At 40.4% G+C, this 27,659-nt stretch overlaps 1 protein-coding gene across 1 annotated transcript in view; it reads right to left on the reverse strand.

The window, feature by feature from the left end:
• The window catches only part of IZUMO2 (IZUMO family member 2), an 84,922-nt gene that overhangs the window by 21,183 nt on the left and 36,080 nt on the right, over positions 1–27,659 (reverse strand). The window contains exons 2-5 of the mRNA XM_075191053.1: positions 26,925–27,049; positions 15,665–15,739; positions 8,790–8,876; positions 2,224–2,244 (exon numbers count right to left, since the gene is read on the reverse strand). Coding sequence (XP_075047154.1) covers positions 2,224–2,244; positions 8,790–8,876; positions 15,665–15,739; positions 26,925–27,049 — 308 coding nt within the window. The remainder of the gene's footprint in view (positions 1–2,223; positions 2,245–8,789; positions 8,877–15,664; positions 15,740–26,924; positions 27,050–27,659) is intronic.

The raw sequence follows: 27,659 nt of genomic DNA on the forward strand, positions 1-27,659 counted from the left end.
TTGATTTTCTGGTCCTTTCCATATTGGCCAATGATGCCATCATTATTACGGAAACCTATAGAAAAACAGTTGATGCCAATAAATATTAATACTATAAGACTTCATACTATAAGGCTTGGAAGATCAATTTGCCAAAGGGACAATTTATGCATATAAAACACAATAATGCTGATGAGTAACAATAGCCACCTTTCCCCACAAATTCTTATTCCGCTACCTTTTGTATCATGTGTTCTCCACACCACTTACATTGTAAGCTCATTTGGAGAGTGCCATCTTTACATTCTGCTTTATGTCATTGTATGTAAGTTGTTTGTGTCATCTGATGATTCCCTCAATGTACAGCGCTGCGGAATATGTCAGTGCTATATCAATAAAAACATATTAATAGTAATAATAGTAATGTATACTATATATATCAATAATGTTGCATTTATGTTAAATCATGAACTTGCATGTATTTTGATTTATATGTTTCATTAAGTAATTTGTTATATTAATCACCTACAACTCCATGTAGTGATTTTACCATGGGAATTGCTATCAAGTTGGTACCATTATTAGGCCATATTGGTTCTGAACCAACTATGTATAGGACATTATACAACTATGTATACCACAATATCTTTCTCTCTCTCTCTCTGTATATGTATATATATATATATATATATATATATATATATATATATATATATATATATATACACACAGAGAGAGAGAGAGAGAGAGAGAGAGAGGGAGAGGGAGAGAGATGGAATTTTATGTACCTGGTCTTTGCTTGGATCTTTTCAGATATCCGATCAATTGGTAAAAACTTTGCTCAAACTACCAAATTTTACTGTGGCCACCGGGCAGAAAATCAAATCTTCCCAAACATCTGTGGAATCTTGTAACTTGAATGCAATGCACAGACATTTGTGGTAAAGGATTGTGCTCAGCTAACAATGTAATGTATATACTAAGAGAAAATTAATACCTTCACAACTGATCTGTTGAGGAGGAATATACCGCTTTATTGGATTGTGTTTCTATCAACATTATAATAACATTAACTATTCCTAACGGGTTTTAAAGAATCTGTATGCAATACTACAATACCGGTTACTATTTTCATTTTAACTAATGTTTTATTATTGGACTGTATCCTAGGTAGGTTTTAATAAGTATTGATTTAGTTGCTATGAACTATTCCTGGCTGATTGGTGTTATTTGAATCCTGACATAGTTAGACTACCTTTAATTTCATAATGTCCAAATTACCTAATACGTCCTTGCCTATTCCCCTACTTAGATGCCCTAGAGCTATTACACAATGGAGTTAAGTAAAGTCTTATGATGAACATATTATTTTGCATTAAGAGAGCTTAATGGCTGTTTTATACTGACATTAATCATTTTATAATGTTAAAACTGAACTAAGACTGAATAATCTTGGTCTGATCTTCTTAGGTTGGTTTTTAAATAGTGGGTTATGCATAGAGATGTTCACTGACCCCTGTGTTTTGGTTTTGGTTTTGGATCTGGATTAACTTCGTGTTTTGGTTTTGATTTTGGCAAAACCGCCCTTGCGTTTTTTGGATTTGGTTTTGGATCCCTATTTTTTTTTTATAAAAACCCTATTTTTTTGCTAATATCACATAATTTGGCTCTCTTTTTGTTCCTACATTATTATTATTAACCCCAATAACATTAATTTCCAGTCAATTTTTGTCAAGAACACTGCTACCTTCCTGTTTCTGTATGAGCAATGGCACTGAGCAATGTCACTGGAGAATGGAGAGTGACAAGAACACTGCTACCACTGTTTCTGTGTGAGCAATGGTGCTGGATCTCCTGGGGAGGGAGGTACTTATGGAATCCAAAACCCGCTAGACCCGACAATGCAACAATGACGTTTTGCCTCGATTCAGATCCGAGGATGCGCAAAAGTACCGAGCCGGTTCGCGAGCCTACTCAGATCCCCTAATTTCGTGTGGGTTCGGTTTTCAGAAAACGGAGCCTGAGCATCTCTAGTTATGCACTCTGTAAAAGCAGTAAAACGCATGCAGCATTACTAGCGATACAGGTTACTTATTGATTAAAGTGAATGAACTTTCACATAAATATAGCAGTATTTAGTATGCAACTTCTAAACCAAAGACAATACAGTTCACCTTCCAAGTGTAAATAAATTATCTTATGTAAATATCACTTGGAGGCTAACCTTGAGTTAAAATGACTTACCACATTCAGTTGCTGAGCAAGCTGCAAAAGATAAAAAAAAAGTATAATTATAGTAGTCTAGTGTTAAGAATTAGCAAGCAGTGGTGAAAAAATTAAAAGACAAATATTAACATGTAACACGTTAGCATGAAAAGCATATAAGTGTTATGTGTGCCAAATGCTGGGCCAGAACAAAGTTCTGTCAGTGATTACTAAACCGCACACTCAGTCCTCCTATATGTATGCCCCCAGCGGATAGTACTTAATAAACTATCGTTGCCTGAAAAACCAACAAAGATTTTATTTCCTTAGCACCATGAAAAGCCAAATCGCTCTCTCTTGGAAGAAACCAGAACCATCCTCATGAGGGTTAGGGTCCTGGCCGGACCTCCCATTGATGTACACTGGGCAGAACTTTGACCCAGGGAACCTGCTTTGAGCCTTCTACTTGATGAATTTAAATGACATTTAATATAAAAACAAAAACAACACTGGGTAACCTGCCCTGACCTCTGTTCGGCTATAGTACCCAGTTCCGCCTGTGTTTTTCAGCTCACTGCATTGTTTGATTGGTGTCTCCAATATTTCTGGTGCTGACGTCAGTCTCTCCCACATTGGATGGGCAAATCAATATTTTGTGTTGGAAAATGGCCATTTTAAAATGATTTCCCCCATTAGTGTGTAAAGCATAATATGTTGACAAGAATGAGACCTAAATTGATTTATATCAAAGTCTTGTGAATTTGTTCTAGCACTTCCAATGTATATATAAATATATTTTCTAAAAATCTCTAAGACTCAAATAATTAAACAAAATTAAAATATGGCATTAATGGTTGTGGTCATGACTATCTCTCTGTCTTGTTAGTAATTAGAATTGTTGCCCTTGTGAAGTTGTGCAGAAATCACATTAAAATTGTTCAAATGCATCTCTATTCTTATGGTTTACTTGTTAAGCAATAATCAATTTTTTATTATTGTTTTCTTGGGATAAATATGACTAAATGATAGAGCTTAAATTGTTATCACACCATCTTTTTTTATTATGATATTATCATTTGTCACTTTTTCCTTCTCTGGAAAAGCAATTATGTCTTATTAATCATTACAGACAGAGCAGACTTGTTTTTATCACATTTTGTTGATATAGGGATCTACATATTTATTTTTTTTTCAATTAGATGCGTTGTCACCATAAGGACATGTATCCTACTGTTGTTTTTGCTACGTGCTATGTTTCCATAGATATAAGACCACTGACTTTAAACTGAAACGAAAAACTAAAAAAAAGTGTCTTTTACTGAACTTCCAACAAAGGAGTGGACTAATAAAAGTAGCTCCAATTCTGTTATCTCCAGTTATATGTGTCTGCACATTACAGCATATGCTACATAAAACCATGAATGGTTGATATGTAAAGCATGGCATGAGCATTTCAGATGGTAAGTAAAGAGATTTTACTGCAACCTTACTTAAAAAATACATTTTGATTACGCCCTCTTCATTATGAAAAGCAAGTAGCACATCCCATATCGCCTATGTAGTGACAAAAGGGTGAAATCTGGATCATCACATTTTCTTATTCCAACTGTGTTTATAATGTCTGAACATATGAAGATTTTTTAGCAAATCAAATAATACATGCTTGGTGTAAAAATAATATACAGATATAGCACATCAAATTGCCTTCTAAAGTAGGGTGATTTTGTAGTAGGGTGATCTTTGTCATTTGTCTGTATATCAGGCCGCATCCCGGTTGTTTCCCTTACAGCTCAGACGTCACTTCAGCCCCTTTATCCCGGCTGTCACAGGGGCAGCCACCAGGACACTCTGCCAAACACCGCCGCCAGCTTGACAGCTGGACGCATGAGCAGAAGCCGTAATTGATTATACAGCCTTCTATGGCTAATGAATAGGGCTGATGCCCCAGACTCCTGATTGGCCACCTTCACTATATAAGGCAGAGGGGGCTTAGCCTCCCTGCCAGTTATAGCGTTCTGTGTGCCTCACATTGCTATGGATGCCTGTTTATTATTGATTCCTGTTGTGACCCTGGCTTGTTTCTGGACCCTGCTTGAACTCTGATTGCCCCTGACCTTGGCTTTGCTATTTGGACTCTCCTTGTCTGCTACCAGCCCTGACCTCTAGCCTGTTCCTGTTTATCTTACTTGCCACGAACCCCTGAAATTGGACTGACCCTGACTTCATCCTCTGTTCCGATTGCTGCCTCCTATATCTACGTGATGGTACTGTATATAAACTTCTACTACTTTAGAGTTAAGATCTGGGGGCATCCAAGTACTTGTGAGCACAACAAGCTCTATGGGAAAGGTGGCTGCTATAGGTGAAGACCACTTATAACCTGTTCTAGAAGTTTATATCACTAGCCGTTTGCTGTAACAACATCAAACTTATTAATGGTTTGGTGTGTAACATTAATATTATGCTTGGAGAAATCTGGCTGCATGGGCAATGCAATTTCAGAAGTTTTGTTTCAGTGTTAAAAGACAATTTTTTTACATGCCACATCTGTATATTTCTGTTTGCCACTGGAGATACAGGCATGTCAGTAAAAAGTCCCACATGACCTGCGTCTTGCGTCAGTGTTTAATACACAATGAAATCCAAATTCAGATTAGATAGATTAAATTCAGATTTAGTTAATTATGTCTTTCATTATTGCCTATTCTATTTATTGTTTTGGCAGTTTCAGATCCCCAATCCTCCAATGGTTCAAAATTTGCAGATGTCTGTAAAAGCTAAAACCTTGCCTCTACACCATCCTATTGATTGCATCACCGATTTAAACAGTGGTACTACCTCCCCCTCAGGTTGCGTATCCTTTTTCTGTACCCAATAACCAAACCACATCAGAGAACTAGTAAACTGAAATAATCTGAAGATCTAGTTCTATAGCTGATGCTGTGTTATTCTTTGTTGGGACACAAAGTGTAACTCTCTAAAACTCCCCATCCCAGAAGAGTTGGGAAGTTCCAGATCAAATGCAGAAAAAGAGTCAGCCAAAGATCTAAAAATAAGTACTGTGGAATTGAAAAAAAAAATATAAAAAAGGTAAAAGCCCTAGACCGGGTTTAAAAAGCTCAAGAGATTTCAAACTTCAAGCATGGCATCAAAGTAATCTACTGACTGCTGCCAGACTCAGGTGAAGTAGATCACAAAGTTCCAAAGGGTACTAAGATAATAGTACTAGTAATAATAATTCACATAATGTATTCCATGTGCTTTGTCTGATTAATAGTTGAAACAGCAACAGCCAAGTTAGGCAAGTTAGGATCTGGCGGCCATGGTAATGTGATGGATAATCTTGCACGAGTGTTTGGGGGTAGCAGGGACTGATAAAAGAAAGCAGGAGGTATTATGACGAGCTAAGAGTAACAATAGCTGTTACTGAGTAAACAAGGGCTTTGATCTTGGACCATTACAATGGACGTTTGGGATAGGACCACCACATATGTCAGAAGGAATCAACTTGGATACAATTTCTCCAGCACAAACTAGGGTAGGTAGGGAAGAAGGCCTTGATCCTGTTGGAAAGCTTGAAGGCATTTCTTTAATCAAGATACAAATTGAAGATTTAGTTAAATTCTGCCAGATAGATTCCCAGGACTCTGGATCTAAATCCATCCCAATCTTTTGTTCCCATACAATAAGGATTTGATTGTGTTTGGAGGAGAGATACATTTATTGAAAGTGGAATTGAAATAAAATAAGGATTGCAATGTGGTGGATATCTGCATCCCTCTAGAGTGGTAAAAATGGTGGATTTATAGGTCCACAATGTCTCAAAGGCACCCAGAAGGGTTAATTCATTTAGAAAAATGATATTACGTTGGAGCCAAAGGGCAAAGGCTTTGCAAGTCTTAAGGTGGGGAAGAGTGGATTACCCATAGGGGACAAATCATGTCAGAAGCTGACAATCCCCACCTCCCCAGATCAAATCCCGAAAATATCCTCATTGGCTCAGATTTGAATAGCCAGCCACAAAAAGGGCGAAAAAATTGTAGTTTTGGTATTTACGTAAAACCGTTTTCTCTTAGTCCATGGGGGACACTGGAGTCCCAATGGGGTATATAAGTTGTGTGAGGAGCTCTGGCACTTTAAATAAATCTTTAATAGCAGGCACCTCTTCTCTATACCTCTAGTGACTAATATCTTCAATTTAATTAACAAAGCCCTCAAAATAGTCTATCTAGTGAAACAACCAATATAGAGAGAGAGAGGAGAAAAGTTCTATAACACATAGAACCCATACAAGAAGAGCAGGAAAGCAGAACGCAAAAAGGGAAATAAGGAAGGCATCCAGTGTCCCCCATGGATTAGGAGAAAAAGACTTTACATACGTACGTACATATAATCACATTTTCTCTCACATCCTTGTAACAGATTCTGGATACTATATTACTAATCTTGATTAGCACTGGCTTACCTGAGGTGCGGAGTCTAACAAACTCCTCGGTGTTCACCAAGAACCGCCGCAAGGCGGGGTGGGCTTCTCTGCCAGGAGTCGCAGGTCGCGGTCCCCAGGTTCGCCTCAAGATGTAGTACAGCGGAGTGAAGTGGTGGTAGCGGAGTCAAACAAGCCGGTTCGGTACACAGGAATGGAGTCAGGCAGAATCAGAAGGCAACTCGGAGTCAACAAGCCAGGTTCGGTACACGGGTCACAAGAATAGGAGAATGGTCAGCAAGCCGGGTCGGTACACAGGGATAGGAGAGCCAGGGAAGTCAAACAGGCAGAGATCAGCACACAGGAAGACACTGGAAACTGGAAGACACTGCAATCCACGAAGAGCAGGAGCCAGGAACAGGTAAGTGTTGCTCTGACACTCAGCGAGTGTCAGAGTGAGGTTTTTATACTGAAGGGGATTCAAAATCCCCGCCTCTAGGGTTGTGGTCATGTGACCGCCTCCGGGTGCGGTCACATGGTCCTGAATGCGGAAGTGCGGCTGGACGGAGCGGCGGGGATCAGGTAAGTCCGTGACAATCCTATGGGGCCACAGGAGTCACAATGGGGATGTCCCAAAGCTACAGTGCATAAAAACTTGCAACAAAAGAAGCATCTCTGGATGCAAAAGTGTCAAACCTATAGTATTTGTAACAGTGTGTATTGACGACCATGTGGCAGCCCTGCACAGATGTTCAGCAGAAGCACCGGAACAGGTTGATTCGCACTGGTGTAAGTCTGATGGATCACAGATTTAATCCACTTGGTGATAGTTTGTTTAGAGGCAGGTCAGTCTCTCTTTTGCACATTATACAGAACAAAGATATCATCTGAATGGTGTATCTCTCTTCTTCTCTGAATGAAAATTTGCAGGGTGCATTTGAACCAGCGTCTGAGGCTGACTTCAATGTTTTAACAGCTTGCAGTTAAGATGTTAGCATTAAGAGTGACCTATTGACTTTGAGATAGGCATGGTAATCAACAGGTACTTAAGCTGGGTACACACTACACAGTTTTCATCCAATAATCGGATGAAATAATCGACCACTCGTTCAAAAGTCGGGTCAGTGTGTGCAGTGACACGATGGTCGAAAGTCTGCCCAAATGGACGATTGTCGCCTCATTTGGTTGGTCGTACCATTTAATATTTTCGTTCCAATCTCGTTTCCGTTGTGTAGTGTGTATAAACTTCCGACCGATCCACAACTTTGAGTACGAAATTACAGTCATTGCTCACGACAACATGGCTGTAAAAAGTCACTAAAGGGACGTCCGCTCTTCCCTTTATCGTCCTAAACAAGGCTAGTGTGTATGCAGTCCATGGACCGAGCGATCAGGACATCGATCGCATGTAAAATCGCTCGGCATAAAAAGTTGGTTGAAATTTCTGTAGTGTGTACCCAGCTTTAGGAATTAATCAATAGCAGATGAAGCCTTATGCAAACCTGGATGTACTGCACCTAAGTAGTTGAAGGAGCAGAATTATTCTGCTATTTTTCGCAGATCACAAAAAAGCTGACTTTGATGGTTCTTAAATGCTGAAATTCTAGTGGCAGGCTAATTTCATGTTTATTCTGTGGTAAGAGTACTCAATTGGCATTCCGGGTACATTATTATCTCCTTAGTGTTTTACATACTGTATTTTGTAGTGCAGCAGTGTTCCCTGTTATACGTTTCAGAGTGATCTGGATCTTAGGAGGAGGTAGAATCTTTCCTTTGAAACACGTAATAGGGAACACTAAGGAAGAAGATTGGTTCGGGGAATTATATTATTTTTACAAAATAGCAAGACTTTAAATTATTAAGTTATTAACTTGATGACAATAATGCACATAGATAGCGTTGCTTCATAATAAATGGAATTAACTATTATGCTGATGTGCTATTGACTGTGTTGTGATATGGAATTCCATCTCTGATACAATGTCCATATACCCTACATTGCTTTGTGTAACCATTTTGACCAGCAACAGTGTAATCAGAGTGAGTTTGCTTTGAGGATGAATTATTTAATTAAGCATTGTGTTTTAAAGCATTGCACACACAATTATTTTATTTTTTGTGCCATTTTCAATATTTATTTTTATATTACCCATATATTCTCATCTATAGTAGGGTATAGTACCTTTATCATGGTAATCCTGAAGAGCCTGCTTTAATTCTAATGTTGTTTTTTTTCTTAAAGTCACCAATGAATCAAGATATTCTTGGTCTGAAAAAGAAAAAGAAAATAAACTGTAGATTAATAAACACTATGTATATTTGTACTTTGCTACATATTTAAACAAGATGATTATCATTGTGTTGAAATACAATTATGTTAAGAAATGTATATTTAAAAGAAATGTTTATAAACAAATGTGAATATGATGATAAATTATGGGGCTCTACTTCAATGCAACAGAGGAGATCTGGGGAAGGGTGTTCTGTGTTCCTAAGGTCTATACCACCATGCCCCACTTCTGACAGGGCTATAATAACCATTTAGCAGACTGCTCCTAGTAATTAAACACCTTCTTCCTGCCTTTTCCCCTCTATTCCCAGATATCAGCCTTTAACCGGTTGTTGACAGGCTCCGCAGGGTGTCACTAGATATTTGTGGATGCGCAGAAACATTTTGAACAGGCCCACAAAGTTTCTATAAAGGAAGACCCTCTCCTCACTTCCATTGCTGGCCAGACAAGAGTCTCCTCTCTGCACCACTCTACGCCTTACTGCTTCCCTTCCCCATTCAGCAGAATTTGAAGCCCTCTATAGAGCTTAATAAGCTCCATGTTGATCACTGACACCATGCTTTCTCCTATGAGTGCAGCCAGGGCAGGATTAACCCGAGGTCTGACTGGGCTAAAGCCCAGGGGCCTCAGGCATCTGGGGGGGACCGTCGACATTCATCGGGTCGGGGGCATCCCCGCCCCCGGCTTTGACTGTCAGCTTGAGAATGGCAGGCAGCTAACAGCAAATGTTATGCTGTTAGCTGCCTCCTCTCACTGTAGTGCTTCCGCGGCGCGCAATAATCTCCTCAGTAAGGATATTACTGCGCGCCGCGGGAGCACTACCGGGAGTGACAGAGGAACGGAAGCAGGTAAGCGCTCCGGGGGGGCAGCTCACGGGGAAATGGAGGCCACCTTAGCCCAGGGCCTCCATCCCCTTAATCCGGTCCTGAGTGCAACAGTCAGAGGAGATAATAGAGGGGGACCAGTGGTGCCAAATTTAAAAAAACTCAGCCATATCTGATGTAAAAAAACAGCCAAATGTAATCGCTGACTACTGTTGACTGTGAGAACTCTCTCTTTCACTAGCTCCTAGTATTTAACTAGTGCAATAGGTGAGATCAGCTACATCAAACCTCCTCAACTAATGAGCCTAATAGCAGATGCTACTCCTGCACTCCAGTAGTTACACCCATGGTCAGGCTAACAGCTGGCAGGAGAGTTTTCATTGGCAGCTGCAGTCAGTATTGTTCAACTGTTTGTCCTTGGGTCCAGATACGGCTCAGTTTTGTACATTTGGCACCTGCTCTACCTCAGTATTATTTGTGGCACCAGATATGGCTCAGCACATTATACTTGACATCTGATATGGTTCAGGTTTCTATTTTTTTGCTGACAGTTTGTAGAACAGTTTTACATACTTTTAAGCAGATATGACTTTGTATGGTGTAATTGCCGCCCCAATGGGTTTCTCCGCTTTTTACTGTCAGCTCAAGGAAGAGAACTGTACATTAGGCACCTGCACTGGAATCTGCATTGTATATTATCCACAAGACTGGCCCCTGTTTATCAGGTTATAGGAAACCCAAAGCCTTCTGATGGCAACCCTACTGAATTTAATAGTTAGTGTTTCTTGCTGGTTTGCTCAAGTTGTTATGTTCTAAGAAACTGTACATGTACAATGACCAACAGTACATCTTTATACATTAATATATACAAATATATATTCAATATTTAGCCATTTAGCAAATGATTTGTTACTTAGCCACATGGGTTGATGGTCTGCTGGAACTCCTTTAAAATTGTATACTTAAATGGTTTAGGCTAAAAAATATTACATTTATGTCTATTGATTTCAAACCTTCATGCAGAAATACCTCTGCTGATACAAAGAAGGAAACACAAGCATAATTAAATTTTTCCCTTAAAATGAGAAAAAAAAATCCTTCTTGCCACCATTTGGCAATTCTGGCATCTCCCTGGATTAGGCTTCTTACATTGACATGTGCCTATTGTTCTCTATGAGTACAGAGGGTTTGGAATCCTTCTTAGGCCCTTGATTTCTTTAGAATCATCTATTCCTGCAAACTAATAGATTATTAATATGTGACTACTAATTGCTAATTGAAGTTGTCAGGTAACACTAATACATTGTACATATCTATGTCTATTGAATACATTGATCCAACATACACTGTCTTTGATGTTCTCTTACTAACACATGGCAAACAACATTTAAACATATTAGCTTCTCTGTTATAGTTAGAGTTAATATTGTTGTTTTGCAAAGAGCTGCAACAATGTAGCAACGAAGCAAAAAACTGTAGTAGTTTCCTGTGTTCTGCAATGGTAAATAGGGAAGGGAGGGACAGCTCTGACTACTATTTTTTGAACTAGTATCTGTTGAAACTCAGTTGATACATGTCAGCTGATATCTCCAGTTCACAATACATTTGTTAGAAACAACTTTAAACACTTCCTGCCTGCTTAATGTATTGTTATAAATGGAAACTCAGGCTGAGATGTTTTGCTGCAGACATGAGAAAAACTAAAAACATGTAAAAGTAAAATTTTAAATTAAAATGAGAAATAAAATAAATGAAGAATGAAAAAAAAAAAAATAATAAATCAATATATTAAGCTCACCCTGGCACTCATTTCTCCTGGATTGTTCTAGGGGAAAAATCTGTGAATATTACCATTTGTGGCTGTCCTGACCTGTTACTACTTTAATCTTCACTTCTGTTCTACGTGCACTTGCTGAACAGCAGCATTGCTTTATTTGGCTTTTTTGTTTGTTTGTTCTATTACTTTACATACTATTTAGTTAATCTAATTTATTTTTTATTGGAGTCCAATAGATTTGTGTAGGGGTTTTCTCCACTGTGCAAACTGACCAAATCTTGACACCATCTCCCTCTTTTATTTTCTTTATTAAATACCTGGGCACTACATTGTTTGCTATATCAACTGGTATGATTTTTACCACGCACTTGTGCACAACCTCTATTTTTTTCTGCACTTGTTATTAGTGCCATTTGCTATTTAAGGATACAACACCTATATAATGCATTGGTATCTCAACTCCTGTAGGCCCTGAGTCATTAAGGAGAGCAAAGCAAACAAAATGAGTAACTTTGCACCTTGGCAAAACCATGTTGCAATGGAGGGGGAGGTACATTTAATATCTGGGGACAAATTTATAGTTGGGGTAGGGCATGTCCTAGATCAAGTTTAGATTTCAGTGTAAAAATAAAGCTCTCAAGTATTGTGTGCTACATGACAAAAAATACTGTATTTTCTTTATGTGCAAAATAATAAACACATGTGCTGCCCTTGCATTGTGACATGGTTTACCCAGGATGAAATTTACTCCTTTTTTTTGCTTTACTCTCCTTAATGACTCCTTAGTCTTTAGAATGCACTGAATTGTGGAAAAAAACATATTTTTTTATATACGTATCTTTAGTGCCATTTTGCTGTTTAAAGTACAAATGCCCATGCAATACATTGGTATCTCAATAGGCAAATTTTTTAAAACCTATTTTTTTGTCCCCATCGTTAGGCAATCTGTCCATTTGAAGTCATTATTATACTGTATATCAAGTTTATTGACTGTTGGGATGATGAGGATAAACTTTCATCCCACCCACAAAGGTGGTCATATGAGGATAAAAGTTTACAATAATGCAATAACCTAAATCTTTTAGGGGCATAAAAGGGCAAATGTGCTGCATGAAACAACATATTGCAAATGGCTGGCAAAGCTGTATCAAGAAAATTTGTCCCACCAATTGCTGAGAAGTCATCCAACAAGTACAATTCCCCATATCCCACCCAAAACAGTAATTTATCATAGGCTAAGTAAAACCTACAACACAATACCAGACAGTGCTAATTCTTGATTACCTGCAACCCTGGCAAGAAAGTTCCCAATTCAAGAAACAAAAGCTGTAAATGATGGAAAAGGCCACTTTCCATTGCAAATCGAATATTGTTCCTTTTTTGCCAGAGTGACATGAATAAAATGGCAATAATCAAGTGCATAGTTTATGCACAAAGGGTCAGCTGAGGTTACCAGGGAACAAAGCTCAGGATATCTGCCCTGATCCAACATATATAAGTCATCATAGTCTGCTTTGGTAGAAATACAAAAGACCTGACAACTCGATGGCAGTTCCAAAAATAAAGCTGAATGCTAATTTTACCTCTAGCACTGTTCTTGCTGCAGGGGACCTGGTAATGATGATGTGATGTGGCTCATTCTGGAAATGATGCTTTTCAGGTTTGTTGATTCCCTCATTTCGGGGATTGAGTTGTGTAGAACCGAGATGGCTACAATCTAGTCGTTAATATTTATCAAACAAAGTTGTATTTGTCAAACAAATTTATTCCCGCTTTGAGAGACACTTTAATAAAGGGCATAATAGCTTAATATTACCCTGACTCATAAGAACATTAGGCTTTCTAGCTATGGAGGTTTGGTAGAAGAGGCCCTATAAAAGTTTCAGGGGTAGATTTACTTAACCTTCTAAGAAGGAAAAGTGCAAGCATTGCCCATAGCAACCAATCAGATTCTAGCTATCTGTCACGTAATGGACCCACAGACCTGCTTGCTAGGGTCCGGCAAGCTCACCTGGGGGTCACCACCGCTTCTCCCAGCACCTAGGTGCTTCGCCCATCCACTGGTCTCACATGGTGCCTGCCTGGGAAACTGCGATCTGTGGGGCTGAAGCAGCTAAGACCAAACCTCCTTGCGGGGTCCCTGGTGAATACCTTCACCCCATTAGATTCCGCATCTCCATGGTAGGCAGTACTAAACCACACAGATCGCAAAGGATCTGAAAAGTCTTGCTGCTAACGTGATACTATCAGTCTAGTACAGAGGTGTCTTAACTCAGGCCTCAAGGGCTACCAACAGGTCATGTTTTCTGGATTTCTGTCTTTAGAAACAGGTGGGATAATTACTGACCCAGCCAGATAAATTAACTCACCTGTGTATGATTAAGGACATCCTGAAAACATGAACTGTGATTAGCCTTTGTGAACTGAGTTTAAACACCTCTGTTGTAGTACATTCTAGAAAATCATTTTCATTCTGCTATGTCTACAGTAGGTGGCAGCAGCTACTTAAACCAGAATTCCTACATTTTGCCATGCCGCCTATTTGGTCTGGAATTCTGCAACCTGCTATAACTCCAGCAGATGTCACATGTTATTTGTTACTCTGCTTATTTATACCTTTGTTCAGAGCATTGCTCCAGTTTTTTTTGACAATTGTTAGCCCACATGTATAGATGTGTTGCATTGCCTTACTTTGACTTACAATCCCAAGCTGTTCTTCATCTTCAATGTCATGTTTCACTGTCAATTATAATTTGATTTTTGCTTATTTTTTTTCAGCCCTTACTTGTTGATTTTTGCAGACCTTTTCAATTCTCCCTGACCCTACCAACTTGTTATAAATAGAGTTGCCACCTGTCAAGCATTTAATCACCAAATTGAGAACCTCATGATTTTTACATGGTGATTCCAAATTGTTCTATGCATATACATGACTGTGTATGGACTCACACACCAGAAGTCAAAAGCTGTAACCGACATCCCACAAAAATAGAAAAACAGGGCACAACGAGCACCAAACCTCTCTCCCCTGTTTTCTGTGTGTAACTGAGTAGATAAATAAAAGTATAAAAGTTCTGGAAGGGTTCTAATGAACTCGGAATGGGTGTTTCCTTTCGGGAATATCAGGGAGGTCCGGATGCCGACGCTACCAGGCTGTGTCCCTAGAAACTGGTTCCCAACCTTATAACACCGAATTGAACTTGGATGGGTCACTGGACCCTGTAACAAAGCCCTTGAAGTGTCCTGGCTGTCGCTCACTGACAAATACGGAGGTCAGTCTGGATTGGCTTATGGGCCTGGGGGCTTGTCTACCAACCCCTAGACCTGTGTAAAACATAGAATAGAGGGAGGGCAAGTTTCCAAAGTAAATGGTTAAATTCTTGTGACTCAGGCCCGGTGTCTATAATCACTGAGTAAAGACCCATGCTGAGTGAACGCAAGCTATATAGTGAGCACTTCAAGAAATAAAACAAACAGGGCCTGATTCATTAAGGAAAGTAAGGCAAAAAAAGAGTATGTTTTCTCCTGGACATGTTACAATGCAAGGGGTGCAAATGAGTTTATTATTTTGCACATAAGGAAAATACTTGCTGTTTTTTTCATGTAGCACACACATACTTAATAGCTTATTTGTACACTGAAATTTAAAGTTGATCTTGGACATGCCCTATTCCAACTATAAATCTGCCATCACATTTTAAATTTACCTCCTTCTCCAAAGTAACATGGTTTTGCCAAGGTGCAAAGTTACTCATTTTTTTGCTTTACTTTCCTAAATTCATCAGGCCCACAGTGGTGTAAAAGCACTTCATGCAAAATTCGCCAATGCAATTCTAAGTAGAGGTCAGTGGAGGCAAAGTTGCCATGTGCTATTACTATAGATTTCAACAGTGCCTGAGCACAAACAATTGTTTGAAATTAAACCAAACAAGAAATTACAAATAACTGCTTATGGAAATTTTGGTTACAATGAGCCATTTTTATACATGAATGTTTCAGTTTGGTATCACTTATGTATATATTCTAATTAATATCAGTCCAACTATTGCCAACAGTTAGTAATTATGCTGAAGGTGAACATTTGCCCTTAAAGCTGAATCGTGTCAACATAGCCACAGTCTGAAATATTGTGACTAGCAAGCAAATATTATGACAAAATGCATACCTTTTTCTTTGGCATTTAAATAATATTGTGCCTCTTTCTGCAGCTTTTGCGCCAGTGTGTTGAACTGATATGTTTCTGTGGATGACAGTGAAAAATCAGATTAATATCATAGAATTGTCAAAGTAGTTCATTAGGTCTTGTAATTATCCCAGCTCATTTTGATTTTATGCTGATAAACATTGTTTTAACATTAGAAAATATGAAAGTGAATCTGTCACTGTAATACATGAAATGCCAATATTACCAATATTTTTACAAAAATTGCTCACTTTTTTATTTATTTACTGTGTTGTGTTTATCTCCCACTTCAAGTAGGCTGCTAAAAACGTATGAGCGAGAAGGAGGGAGAAAAATAAAAGGTGGCTGCCAATTAGACAACGAGACAGCAATTATCCAAGAAAATAAGTCTCCAGTTAAAAATAATAACTCATCCCTTCACCAATGTTTGGGCTTACCCCTTTTGTTGTCTATGGCTAGGTATGGCCGACGTGTTATCTCAAACGGTTATACCTATGAATGAAGGTCCGATCAGTCTGGCGATTCATGCATACACACTGACACGATTTACCTTCAGATCTCTGCTCTTCATCTGGTCCTGCATCTGGTCCTCTAGTCTTCAGAGAATTACAGCACAATATTCATTCATTCATTCTTGTCACATTGTCACACTGATTAAAATGCTTTGTTATGGCTATACATGTCCTAATGAATTGTGTTACTTCTGTGACTCTGAAACAAAACATTCTGTCTCAGAACGAACAAATTAATTATTCCCTCTACAGCACTCTCTACATTTATTCGCTGGGACATTCATCGCTAGCATTGGCTGAAAAGAACACAACTCTGTAAACTCTATGGAGATCGTGAGCATGAGTGCATACACACTACATGATCGGTGATTGGTCGGAAAATATTAAACAGTGCGATTAACCAAATGAGCTGCCAATCGACACTTTGGAACAATGTTCTACCATAGTGTTACTATACACACTAACCCGACTTCCGACTGTATGTCGGCTGATTTGCCCGATTATTGGATGAAAACGCTCCAGTGTGTACCTAGCCTAAGCCTGCACTTGTGTCAGCCCTTCCACCCAAACACACACATACTGACAAGCTCTGGTCATCTGGTAATATTTGCAAAAATAAGACCAGGGTGATACACCACCAATCACCTGCTTCTTCCTACAATTACCGTATTAGGAATACAATAGCTAACATTGTGCTGATTGCAGGACCTGCCTTTCCATTATAATAAAATATATATATATATTATAATTAATTAATTTTTGCAGGTGATACATTTGCTGTGCTTGATTTTGATTCTCAATTCATCTTATGGGAGGAACACCCCTGGGGGACCCATAATAGTTGAATATTGTTTATTGGTACTTATATTTAACAACATTTCATTCAACGTACAATATAACAGGTAAAACATAACTAGTACAGTGAGCAAAATCACAAATACATGGACATCATTACACCTAGGTATGCTAGGCATAAATAAGCGTGGGTGATAAACTGTAGGGAATGTAGCAAAATACATGACAAGGACATATAAAGAAGAGAGACAGTAGACAGACATGAGACAATAGGTAGAGATGACCCTGTGGTTTAGAAGAAGGAAATGGCTTCTAGAACCTCCTCCTCATGTTTGCACTAAGAAACAACTATAATAGCCTTTAGTATAAAACCCATTATTTGTGGGACTCTGCGTGTAATGAAATTTGGCTTCAACAAAATGACCACTGTGTTTTTTTCTCACTTTTCACTCTAGTTTCTGTGACTTTAGAGAAAAAGGAAAATACACTAAAATTATGTTACTTGTGATATTCTGCACTAAGTGAGTAAATGTAACACTAATTGTAATTGTTTTTTTACTCAATTGGAAGTATTACTTTATTGCTGTATTACTTTACAAGGTATTACATTATTTTGGTAAGATGGTCAAGAATAATTTAGTTAAAGAAGATTAATATTAATGTGTGTTTTTTATGTACAACTTACTTTATGCCTTATTTTCTTTATTTAATATGCATTACTACATTTATATACATTGTACTTTTCTATTTTTATCATTATTATTGCATCTTTTTTGTTTGCTTTTCCCCTGAAGCCTAGCATTTGGAAACCCCTCTCTAAGGAATCCCTCGTTAGCCCCTGTTATGTGGCTGTTACAAGCTAGGTGGCGCTGGTCGGACACCTGTTCAGGTCTGGGAATATAGGATCCTCCCCCACAGGATTGAAAAGGTATGGTTACACATCTGTCTGCAGAACCAGGATACAGCCCAGGTGGGGCTCATGTGGCTGAGTAGAAACCTACAGTTGGCAAGAGCTGTGAGTCTTGCAGGAGGTAGGACTGGAGAGAGGCTCTGCACTCAGCCCAGTACAGAGGTCACAGAGAGTTCTGAGGAGACTCTCGAATTTCTGTGAGTCTTCCCAGACTCTTGGGAGAGCTGGGCAACCTCCCGCATTAAGCATCCTTCCTTAGTTAACATGGTGGGGGCGGGGCTTAGTGACATGATTATCGCATCATCATGGACCCGCACCCTGTTGGAATAGGGTAAAATTCGACAGTGGACAGAACACCAGGATACAACAGGACTAATACCAGTCTGGCATCTCTACAACATCCACTATAAAAAGTAATTTGTGAACTATCACTTAAAGTGACAGTTAAAAAGTGATAGATAAAAAAAGCAAAGGAAAGAGAGTGCTCTGTGGTACTGATACAGTCAATTTCAGTATCAAAATAATATATAACTCTGACTCTAAACTAGCTGCTTCCAATGGACATTCTACTGCAATGTCTCGAGAAGAAGTAAACCAAATTATTGATGGAAGCACTGGTATGTCAGTCTTTAATAACTGATGTATTATTAACACATAACATAAACAATTGGGATGAAAAAAACTTATATAGGGTATTATCAAGAGTAAAAATTAAATATAGAATAAATTGTAAAGATAAAAAATTAAAATTGCAATATATGCAGAACTGGAATAGAGCCACCTGCTACTATTGTATTATGAATGATATTCTGATATAGATCTTGTTATTCAGGTATCATTGTATTTCAGAAGGAAAGGATAATTGTTCCCAAAGGAGAATAAATACAGCAAGTACCAACTTGTAAAGTGATGATGTAAAGTCCTGGGTGGACTAGATATAAAGGAACATAGGTCTGTTCAGCTCTCCTATAGATAGGATATAATCCACTTTAAGTGATAGTTCACAAATTACTTTATATAGTGGATGTTGTAGAGAAGCCAGGCTGGTATTAGTCCTGTTGTATCCTGGTGTTCTGTCCACCGTCGAACAGCCGTTTATTGCTGTGCCAATATAGTAAAAACGTGGAATGTTTTTTGCTGGTGTGTGCACATACGGAACAAATAATCACTTATCTTAAGCTGTAGATGCAGGGATTGCATAAACGATCTCCATCCTATTCCTTCACATAGATTTCGGTTTGTATACAGGTAGCGCTAGTAACCGGATGTGTGACGTCAACTAACGCATTTCTCCGACCCTAGGTGGCGGTTTCCTCAGACTATAAAGTGGACTATATCCTATCTATAGGAGAGCTGAACAGACCTCTGTTCCTGTATATCTAGTCCACCCAGGACTTTACACCATCACTTTACAAGTTGGAACTTACTATATTCAATTTCCCTTTGGGAACAATTATCCTTTCCCTCTGAAACACAATGATACCTGAATAACAAGGTCTATATCAGAATATCATTCAGAATACAATACTAGCAGGTGGCTCTATTCCGGTCTGCACATATTTGAATTTTTTATCTTTACAATTTATTTTATATTTAATTTTTACTCTTGATAATACTCATATAAGTTTTTTCATCTCAATTGTGTATGTTATATGTTGATAATACATCAGCTATTAAAGACTGACATACCAGCGCTTCCATCAATAATTTGGTTTACTTCTTCTCGAGACATTGCAGTAGAATGTCCATTGGAAGCAGCTAGTTTAATCAGACAGAGTTATATATCATTTTGATACTGAAATTGCCTGTATCAGTACCACAGAGCACCCTCTTTCCTTTGCTTTCTTTTTAAAATGATGTTGCCTGTTTAGGGGGTGGAGCTGAATTGCGCAATTCGGTGAGCCCCCCCTCCCCCCCCTTACATGCCCATCTGCCCCCGAGATTCCCCAGAGCACACCAACCAAAAGTTGGTAAGTATGAGTTAAATCATTTTATGTTTTAAGTTGCTGGCTGGAGACAAATAATTGGCACCCAAACACCCTGCACAGGCATCTACCAGAGTTAATTCCCTGGCCAATGCGGTCATAGCTATAACACATAGTGACTTTCAGTGTACCAGAGAAACCACAAATGCTGCAAGGAAACGTCATATCATTACCATGCATGTTGACAATTGGAAACTTTTCTCTTAATATTATTTATATAGCGCCGCTGCCAATCATAATATACTTTTGCCATGATTTATGTGTAAAACCAAATGGAGCAGCCGGGAGCATCCTCCATCTGTCTGTTCGCTAGCCAGGCAGTTTGCAGTCACAGGCTGGATGCAAATTGTACCAGCTCCAGGCCATGCATTGAGCTGGCTCAGACTCTCGGCGTCACGCACATTTATGCCACAAGAGGGTGTTACATGCCAACACTCTTAAGAAACTCATGTTTTGGACTGCACTACTGCATTCCTATACCTGCTGGCTCCATGTGCTGTGGACAGGGCCGGACTGGCCATCTGGCACTTCTGGCAAATGCCAGAAGGGCCGATGGCTATATGGGCCGGCCCGACTCCCTCTGTCTTCTTGGTGGCTGGTGGTTCCAGGAACCAGTCACCTCTGCTGCGCGCTCCCCAGCTCCCTCCCCCGTTATGCTGTGCAGCCAGTTACACTGGTGAGTTTCCTGTTTTTTTAATTTGTTTTTTCTTTTACTGAAGAGGGGGGGTGCCGCGATTTTCGGGGGGGAGGGGGTCGCGGGGGTGCCGCGATTTTCGGGGGGAGGGGGGGGTCGCGGGGGTGCCGTGATTTTCGGGGGGGTGCCCGCGATTTTAGGGGGGGTCACGGGGTGCCGCGATTTTAGGGGGGGTCGCGGGGGTGCCGCGATTTTTGGGGGGGTCGCGGGGGTGCCGCGATTTTCGGGGGGGGGTGTCCGCGATTTTCTGGGGTGCTGGGAGAGGGGGTGAGAGAGCCGAAGGGGGTGCAGGGAGAGGGGGTGAGAGCCAGGGCATGCTGGGAGAGGGGGTGAGAGAGCCGAAGGGGGTGCTGGGAGAGGGGGTGAGAGAGCCGAAGGGGGTGCTGGGAGAGGGGGTGAGAGAGCCGAAGGGGGTGCTGGGAGAGGGGGTGAGAGAGCCGAAGGGGGTGCTGGGAGAGGGGGTGAGAGAGCCGAAGGGGGTGCTGGGAGAGGGGGTGAGAGAACCGAAGGGGGTGCTGGGAGAGGGGGTGAGAGAGCCGTAGGGGGTGCTGGGAGAGGGGGTGAGAGAGCCGAAGGGGGTGCTGGGAGAGGGGGTGAGAGAGCCGAAGGGGGTGCTGGGAGAGGGGGTGAGAGAACCGAAGGGGGTGCTGGGAGAGGGGGTGAGAGAGCCGTAGGGGGTGCTGGGAGAGGGGGTGAGAGAGCCGAAGGGGGTGCTGGGAGAGGGGGTGAGAGCCAGGGCATGCTGGGAGAGGGGGTGAGAGAGCCGAAGGGGGTGCTGGGAAAGGAGGTGAAAGCCGAAGGGGGTGCTGGGAAAGGGGGAGAGAGAGCTGAAGGAGGTTCTGGGAAAGGGGGAGAGAGAGCTGAAGGGGGTGCTGGGAGAGGGGGTAAGAGAGCTGAAGGGGGTGCTGGGAGAGGGGGTGAGAGAGCTGAAGGGGGTGCTGGGAGAGGGGGTGAGAGAGCTGAAGGGGGTGCTGGGAGAGGGGGTGAGAGAGCCAAAGGGGGTGCTGGGAGAGGGGGTGAGAGAGCCAAAGGGGGTGAGAGAGCCAAAGGGGAAGAGGTGCTGTGAGAGGGGTGAGAGAGCCAGGGGTTGCTAGGAGAAGGGGTGAGAGAGCCAGGGGGTGCTGGGAGAGGGGGTGAGAGCCAGGGGGTGCTGGGAGAGGGGGTGAGAGCCAGGGGGTGCTGGGAGAGGGGGTGAGAGAGCCGAAGGGGGTGCTGGGAAAGGGGGTGAGAGAGCCAAAGGGGAAGGGGTGCTGGGAGAGGGGGTGAGAGAGCCAGGGGGTGCTGGGAGAGGGGGTGAGAGAGCCAAAGGGGAAGGGGGTTCTGGGAGAGGGGGTGAGAGAGCCAGGGGGTGCTGGGAGAGGGGGTGAGAGAGCCAAAGGGGAAGGGGGTTCTGGGAGAGGGGGTGAGAGAGCCAAAGGGGAAGAGGGTGCTGGGAGAGGGGGTGAGAGAGCCAAAGGGGAAGGGGGTGCTGGGAGAGGGGGTGAGAGAGCCAAAGGGGAAGGGGGTTCTGGGAGAGGGGGTGAGAGAGCCAGGGTGGTAGGGAGTGCAGGAAGAGGAGTGAGAGAGCCGGGGGGTAGAGGGTGCAGGAAGACGTGTGAGAGAGCCAGGGGAGTAGGTGGTACAGGAAGATGTGTGAGAGACAGCGGAGAAGGTGGTGCAGGGGGTTAAGGAGAAGATGGTGCAGGGGCATAGGTAAAAGAAAGTGTAAAGGGAGAGACATCTTAAGAATGCGAATGTCAGGGATGCAGCCATCATAAAACACAAGTAGTAATGAAGAATGGAAATGCACAGAGGGGACAAGTGTTAAAAAAAATAAAAAATCAAGCCTTCATACTCCATTCACTTATATTTTCTATACCCCCACTCCTAAATTTCTGCTTCGACCACTGCCCTCTATTCCTGCTCCCCACTGCCTGTGTGAGCTGACAGCTGCTGATCCCTCCTCGCCCAGCGTGCCCAGTAGGAGAACAGAACACAGGATGCCATAATCAGGTAAGTTCATATATTTTCTCGTGTGGAATATGTTTTTAACCATCCTTTCTTGAACTGGGAACACTACAGCGTATCCAATAATGTTTAACACTATGTATTGCTCATTATTGCGCTGTAATGTTTTTTGCATATTTATCTGTACAGAGATTTTTAATTAAGAGAAAAAACATTGCTTGTCATAAATTTTATCTGTAATTATGTCAATATATCTATTTTTGTTTGCATTGTAAATGATGTATTAAGCTGCTCTTGGGACTCACACTCAGAATCTGATATGCTGTACCAATTTTTATTTGTGAATGAGTTTTTGTCTGAGCTTTACTAATGATTTGGGGCACTACTATGGCATAATGTTATTTGGGGTCACTATTGTGGCATAATATGATTTGGAGGCACTGTTGTGACATAATATGATTTGTGGGCACTACTGTATGGTATATGTTTTGGGGGCACTACTATGCCATAATATGATTTGTGGGCACTTCTGCATGACCAAATATGAATTGAGGGTAATACTATGTGACATAATATGACCTTGGGGCACTACGATGTGGCATAATATGAACTGGGCACACTACGGTGTGGCATCATATGAACTTCTGCCAAAGGCAAGTTTTTCATTGTTGAATATGATGGGAGCCCAAAGAAGTTGCTGTATCAGGGCCCAAAATTCCACTTGTCAGCCCTGCCTGTGAGTCAAGGGGGTAGACGTCTCCAGGTAAATAATCTAAATGTTTCCTATCTAATCAAACTGATGGATCATGATGGGTCACATCCAATTATTTCTCACCCACCTCCTCTATCCCCCTTAATTTATATACTGTGTTATTTAAAATGAATAGAAAAGACGCATATCCAATTACTGTAGTAAAACAAAAATATTTTTCTCTGACATTTTGCTGTAGATGGAAATACTTTTAATGCGGCCGTGTGAGTTCAACTGATCATTCAATAGTTATGTTTTTTTTAGATATATGTTAGTTTTATTTCATGTGGAATGATTCATGAAAATTCTTCCATTACTATTTCATTGAGGGAAAAGGGTACCTGTTACCTATATGTGTGTGTAAGTACTCTGTTCGTAGTTGCTATTTTGTGGGAGATTTGAAAAAAGCAAAACATTGTTTCCTACAGTGGCGTCTGTATAATTGGTGGTATTGCTGTAGTATGGGGTGGCGTGCTGGTGGCAATGTTGTAGTGTGTTTGGTGCTTAGTATTGCTAATAAGTAGGAGAGGGTATTGCTATAATGTGGGGGGTGACGCTGGACGCTGTAATGTGGGGGGTGATGCCGGTTGCTGTAATGTGGGGGGTGATGCTGGACGCTGTAATGTGGGGGGTGATGCTGGACTCTGTAATGTGGGGGGTGATGCTGGACGCTGTAATGTGGGGAGTGATGCTGGACGCTGTAATGTGGGGGGTGATGCTGGACGCTGTAATGTGGGGAGTGATGCTGTAATGTGGGGGGTGATGCCGGTTGCTATAATGTGGGGGTGATTGATGTAGTATGAGTGTGTGTGGGGGGTTATTTATTGCTGTAATTTGGGTACTAATAATGTATTGTCATTGTATTTATTGATGTAATTGGGGTGCTAATAATGTAATGTTGAGGGTCATTAGGAGAAATAAATACCCCCTCCCCCCCCCCCACACACACTCATACTACATCATGTTGTACTGCGCCAGCATCAGTGTGCAACAATATAGTGCATGGAGCCCACGTGGGCCTGTGTGCTTTAAATGCCAGGGCTGATTTTTAGTCCCAGTCCGGCCCTGGCTGTGGAACTACAAACTCTATCACATTAGACATATTAGAATATATAGTCCAACTATAATGAGAGGTTTCCTTTGTTCCATACAACACTGCCTTTTCTTACACGGTTGCCTTGGAGTTGGGTGAATAACCCTGTCAGTGCTGGGCTGCACAGAATCAAGAATGGATTATTTCTTTTTCTTCTCTTTTTTTTTTAAATAAAGATTTTTTCAACAAAGTATATTGGGAGTGTTTGTATTTTGTTCATTTCTAAAATGCCTTTTCAGCATTATGAACAGAGTTCTAATGCATTCTTTGTCCAGTAGGCAAGGGCCATAGGGACAGTTAGGTTTTGTTCTGGGGTGCCAGATCATACATGGGCCAGACCCTCACCGCTTAGATCAGGACCAGCAACGTCTGGGTACCAGCCCTGTGCTGATCAGTCTGGGAGCTGATTATCATTATAACAGGGGGAACCTCACTGCTAGTCACCCTTAGTATTAGGGTAAACATGGCTGGTGCTGTCTAAACAATTTGTGGGTGGAAGAGGAGGTCATGCTTATAAAATCAATAAATGATTTTGTAATTGAGGGAGGGGAGGTCAGTTAAGGACTGCTCACAGAAAGTTAAAAAAACAGTTATTACAATAAAAGGACATTTTCACTAAAATTAGATTCTTTTGCACCATTGCACCATTGAATTTGTTCATAAATCATATAAATCAATTTATAAAATAAGAAAATGATAGTGACCCTTTAATACAAGTAATGTACAACCGATACCTTAAGACTATTACATACACCAAGAATCTGAAATCTGCTCCGTGTTGCCATATATTACCACATTAAACTACGAATATATATTAAAACAGAAGGATTCTTCATCATTTGGATCATCACATAATCAGAACAAGTATACAGGATTATGAAACATCAGTATCTTTGAAGTTAGGACTCTTTATTGTGACATTTGGGTACATTTTCAGGACTGATACATTAAAAGTCAAGCAAGAATTTATATTAAAGTAGGAAAGTTACAACTTTGGAGAATAGGATATATTGTCAATTGCATTATTTCATTATTTATATGATCTGGACATTTATTACATCACCTTCTAAGAAGTCCTTCCACTCATTGCAATCATCATTTGTAGACGTATTCACATGCTGTCATTCTTAGAAGTAATGATTAACCACCTTCTGAACACAAGACAATGAGTGCATGCTTTAGTTGCTGGTTATGTTTAATGATTAAGGAGGGATACCTTATTAATCGTGCAACTTTTGAAACAAAAATACATTGTGGTTGAGCACGGGATTTGCTATGTTAAAAAGCAAGTAAGTTTAACCTTTATAAGTCCACTATTATGTAATGTGACTGCTCTTTAGTAAGTAGAGTTCTGCGCTCCGGTGAAGTGCATGTTCAGATCTATTACATATTATCCTCAAACATGGAAATACCCATGCACAAAAACTTAATACTCACGTACTTAATACTGTGATAATCCTTTATAACGTAAACCAAATGGGGGTAATGGGAGAGGTCCTTTGTTAAATGTGAATACATCATTGTTCTATAACGATAGTTATTCCACAGATTCCAGTGTAATTTACTGTAGTTAAGCTTAGGATATTAGTAAAAGATTACAATGAAAAAAATCCTCTTAACTGAGTAATTGAACATTGAGGGCCTGATTCACAAAGGCACGGAAAACTAACGTAAATCAGGCATATGCACATCCGTATTCAATAAGGAGTAAACGTAAAGATATGTCTGTAAAACAAAAACAATATCCCCCCCATCCATGAAATACATTTATCAGTATTGTATTGTACTGTACATAAAATGCATTTTTATAGTTGCTCCTGGTTGCAAACACATGTTATAGCATGCATCACTTGGCACTAACACCAGACCTGGAGCTGCTGCAAATGATACGACTGAAAAACAAGTACCTTTCAGATACCCAAAGCTTGGCACTCGCTTACTATACATTGTGTACATGAATATGTCCAGTCCCCTCAACGCTCCACTCCTGAAATCATAGGCTATAGTAAGTGTCCTTTGCGCTCGAAGATGAATTGAACGTTGCTGCGTTCTCTGGCATATGGTTTGTTTCTGGGCATGCGCGGTGCTATTTTACACAATATACACCATGTATTGCCATTTACGTGCAGCAATGAATCAGGTCATGAATGATTTTAAAAACAATTAATTCAGCTCATGGTGAACACAGATATACTCAGTTCATAGAGATCACTGAACAGGTTGACTGACCTGTTCACTCTGGGGTGGACGGAGTTTCTTAAATCATCAGGTACACAAGCACCTTTACTAAAATTTTAAGCTGCTTTTAAAGGATAACAAGGGAAAGGACAAGTGGCATCTGTCATATCAAGTATAATATTTAGCTCGGTAACATGCAGGCTTTGATATACTGTACAATAATGTCTAGTACAGGCATTCTGTAAACACAATTTTTTACCATATCCTAACAAAGGAATGATATAACCAAATTTGTATTTCTTTTTTTATACAATATTAAACATGTGAAACAAAAAAACAAAGTATTATTAATAATAGTCACATTTAATTGTACATACCAATAAGGCCTGTGAAATGATTTGCAGCATAGTCTTTGAAAAAATTACTCTCCATACCCTTCACCAGTTTCTCACACCGGTTCCGAAGCCTGCTGTCTCTGAACCGATTAGGTAAAGCTTCTTTTCTGATTTTGGAAAATATACCTGTTACTTTTGAGTTACACTGGAAACAGCAAGAAACCACATTAATAATACTTGCATAAAGAATGATGGTATACATAATGCCATGACTTAGAGACATGAGGTTTCTGCTATATGACATTCTATAGCATGGTTTAGAATCTACTTTGTGACATCATAATGTTCTACAGGTGTGTGACATATTACTTTTCTGTAATCTAGTCTGTATGTCATGGTTAATTATATATATTGAATATATATGTATTAATATTAGAGATGGTCACTGACCCCCGTGTTTTGGTTTTGGATCTGGATTACCTTTGTGTTTTGGTTTTGGTTTCCTCTCCATCTATGCCTATTGTCAATGCAGCCATTGTCTTTGGGTGTATATTACACCCTACACTTGTAGTTAAATAGAAAAAAAATCAGCCTGCATTGACTGTACGTTAAATAGAAATGGACAAAAGAAGTTTGGTATCTGTCTGCATCAGACTCCCTCTCCACAAGTAGTAAAATAGAAAACTATTCAGCCGTTATAGACTACAATATAAATAGAAATGGACAAAGACAGTTTGGGTTCTGTCTGCATCAGCCTTCCCACCCCCTCCACTTGTA

This window comes from Mixophyes fleayi, chromosome 11 (genome assembly GCF_038048845.1).
Source record: "Mixophyes fleayi isolate aMixFle1 chromosome 11, aMixFle1.hap1, whole genome shotgun sequence".
Taxonomy (NCBI): Eukaryota; Metazoa; Chordata; class Amphibia; order Anura; family Limnodynastidae; genus Mixophyes; species Mixophyes fleayi.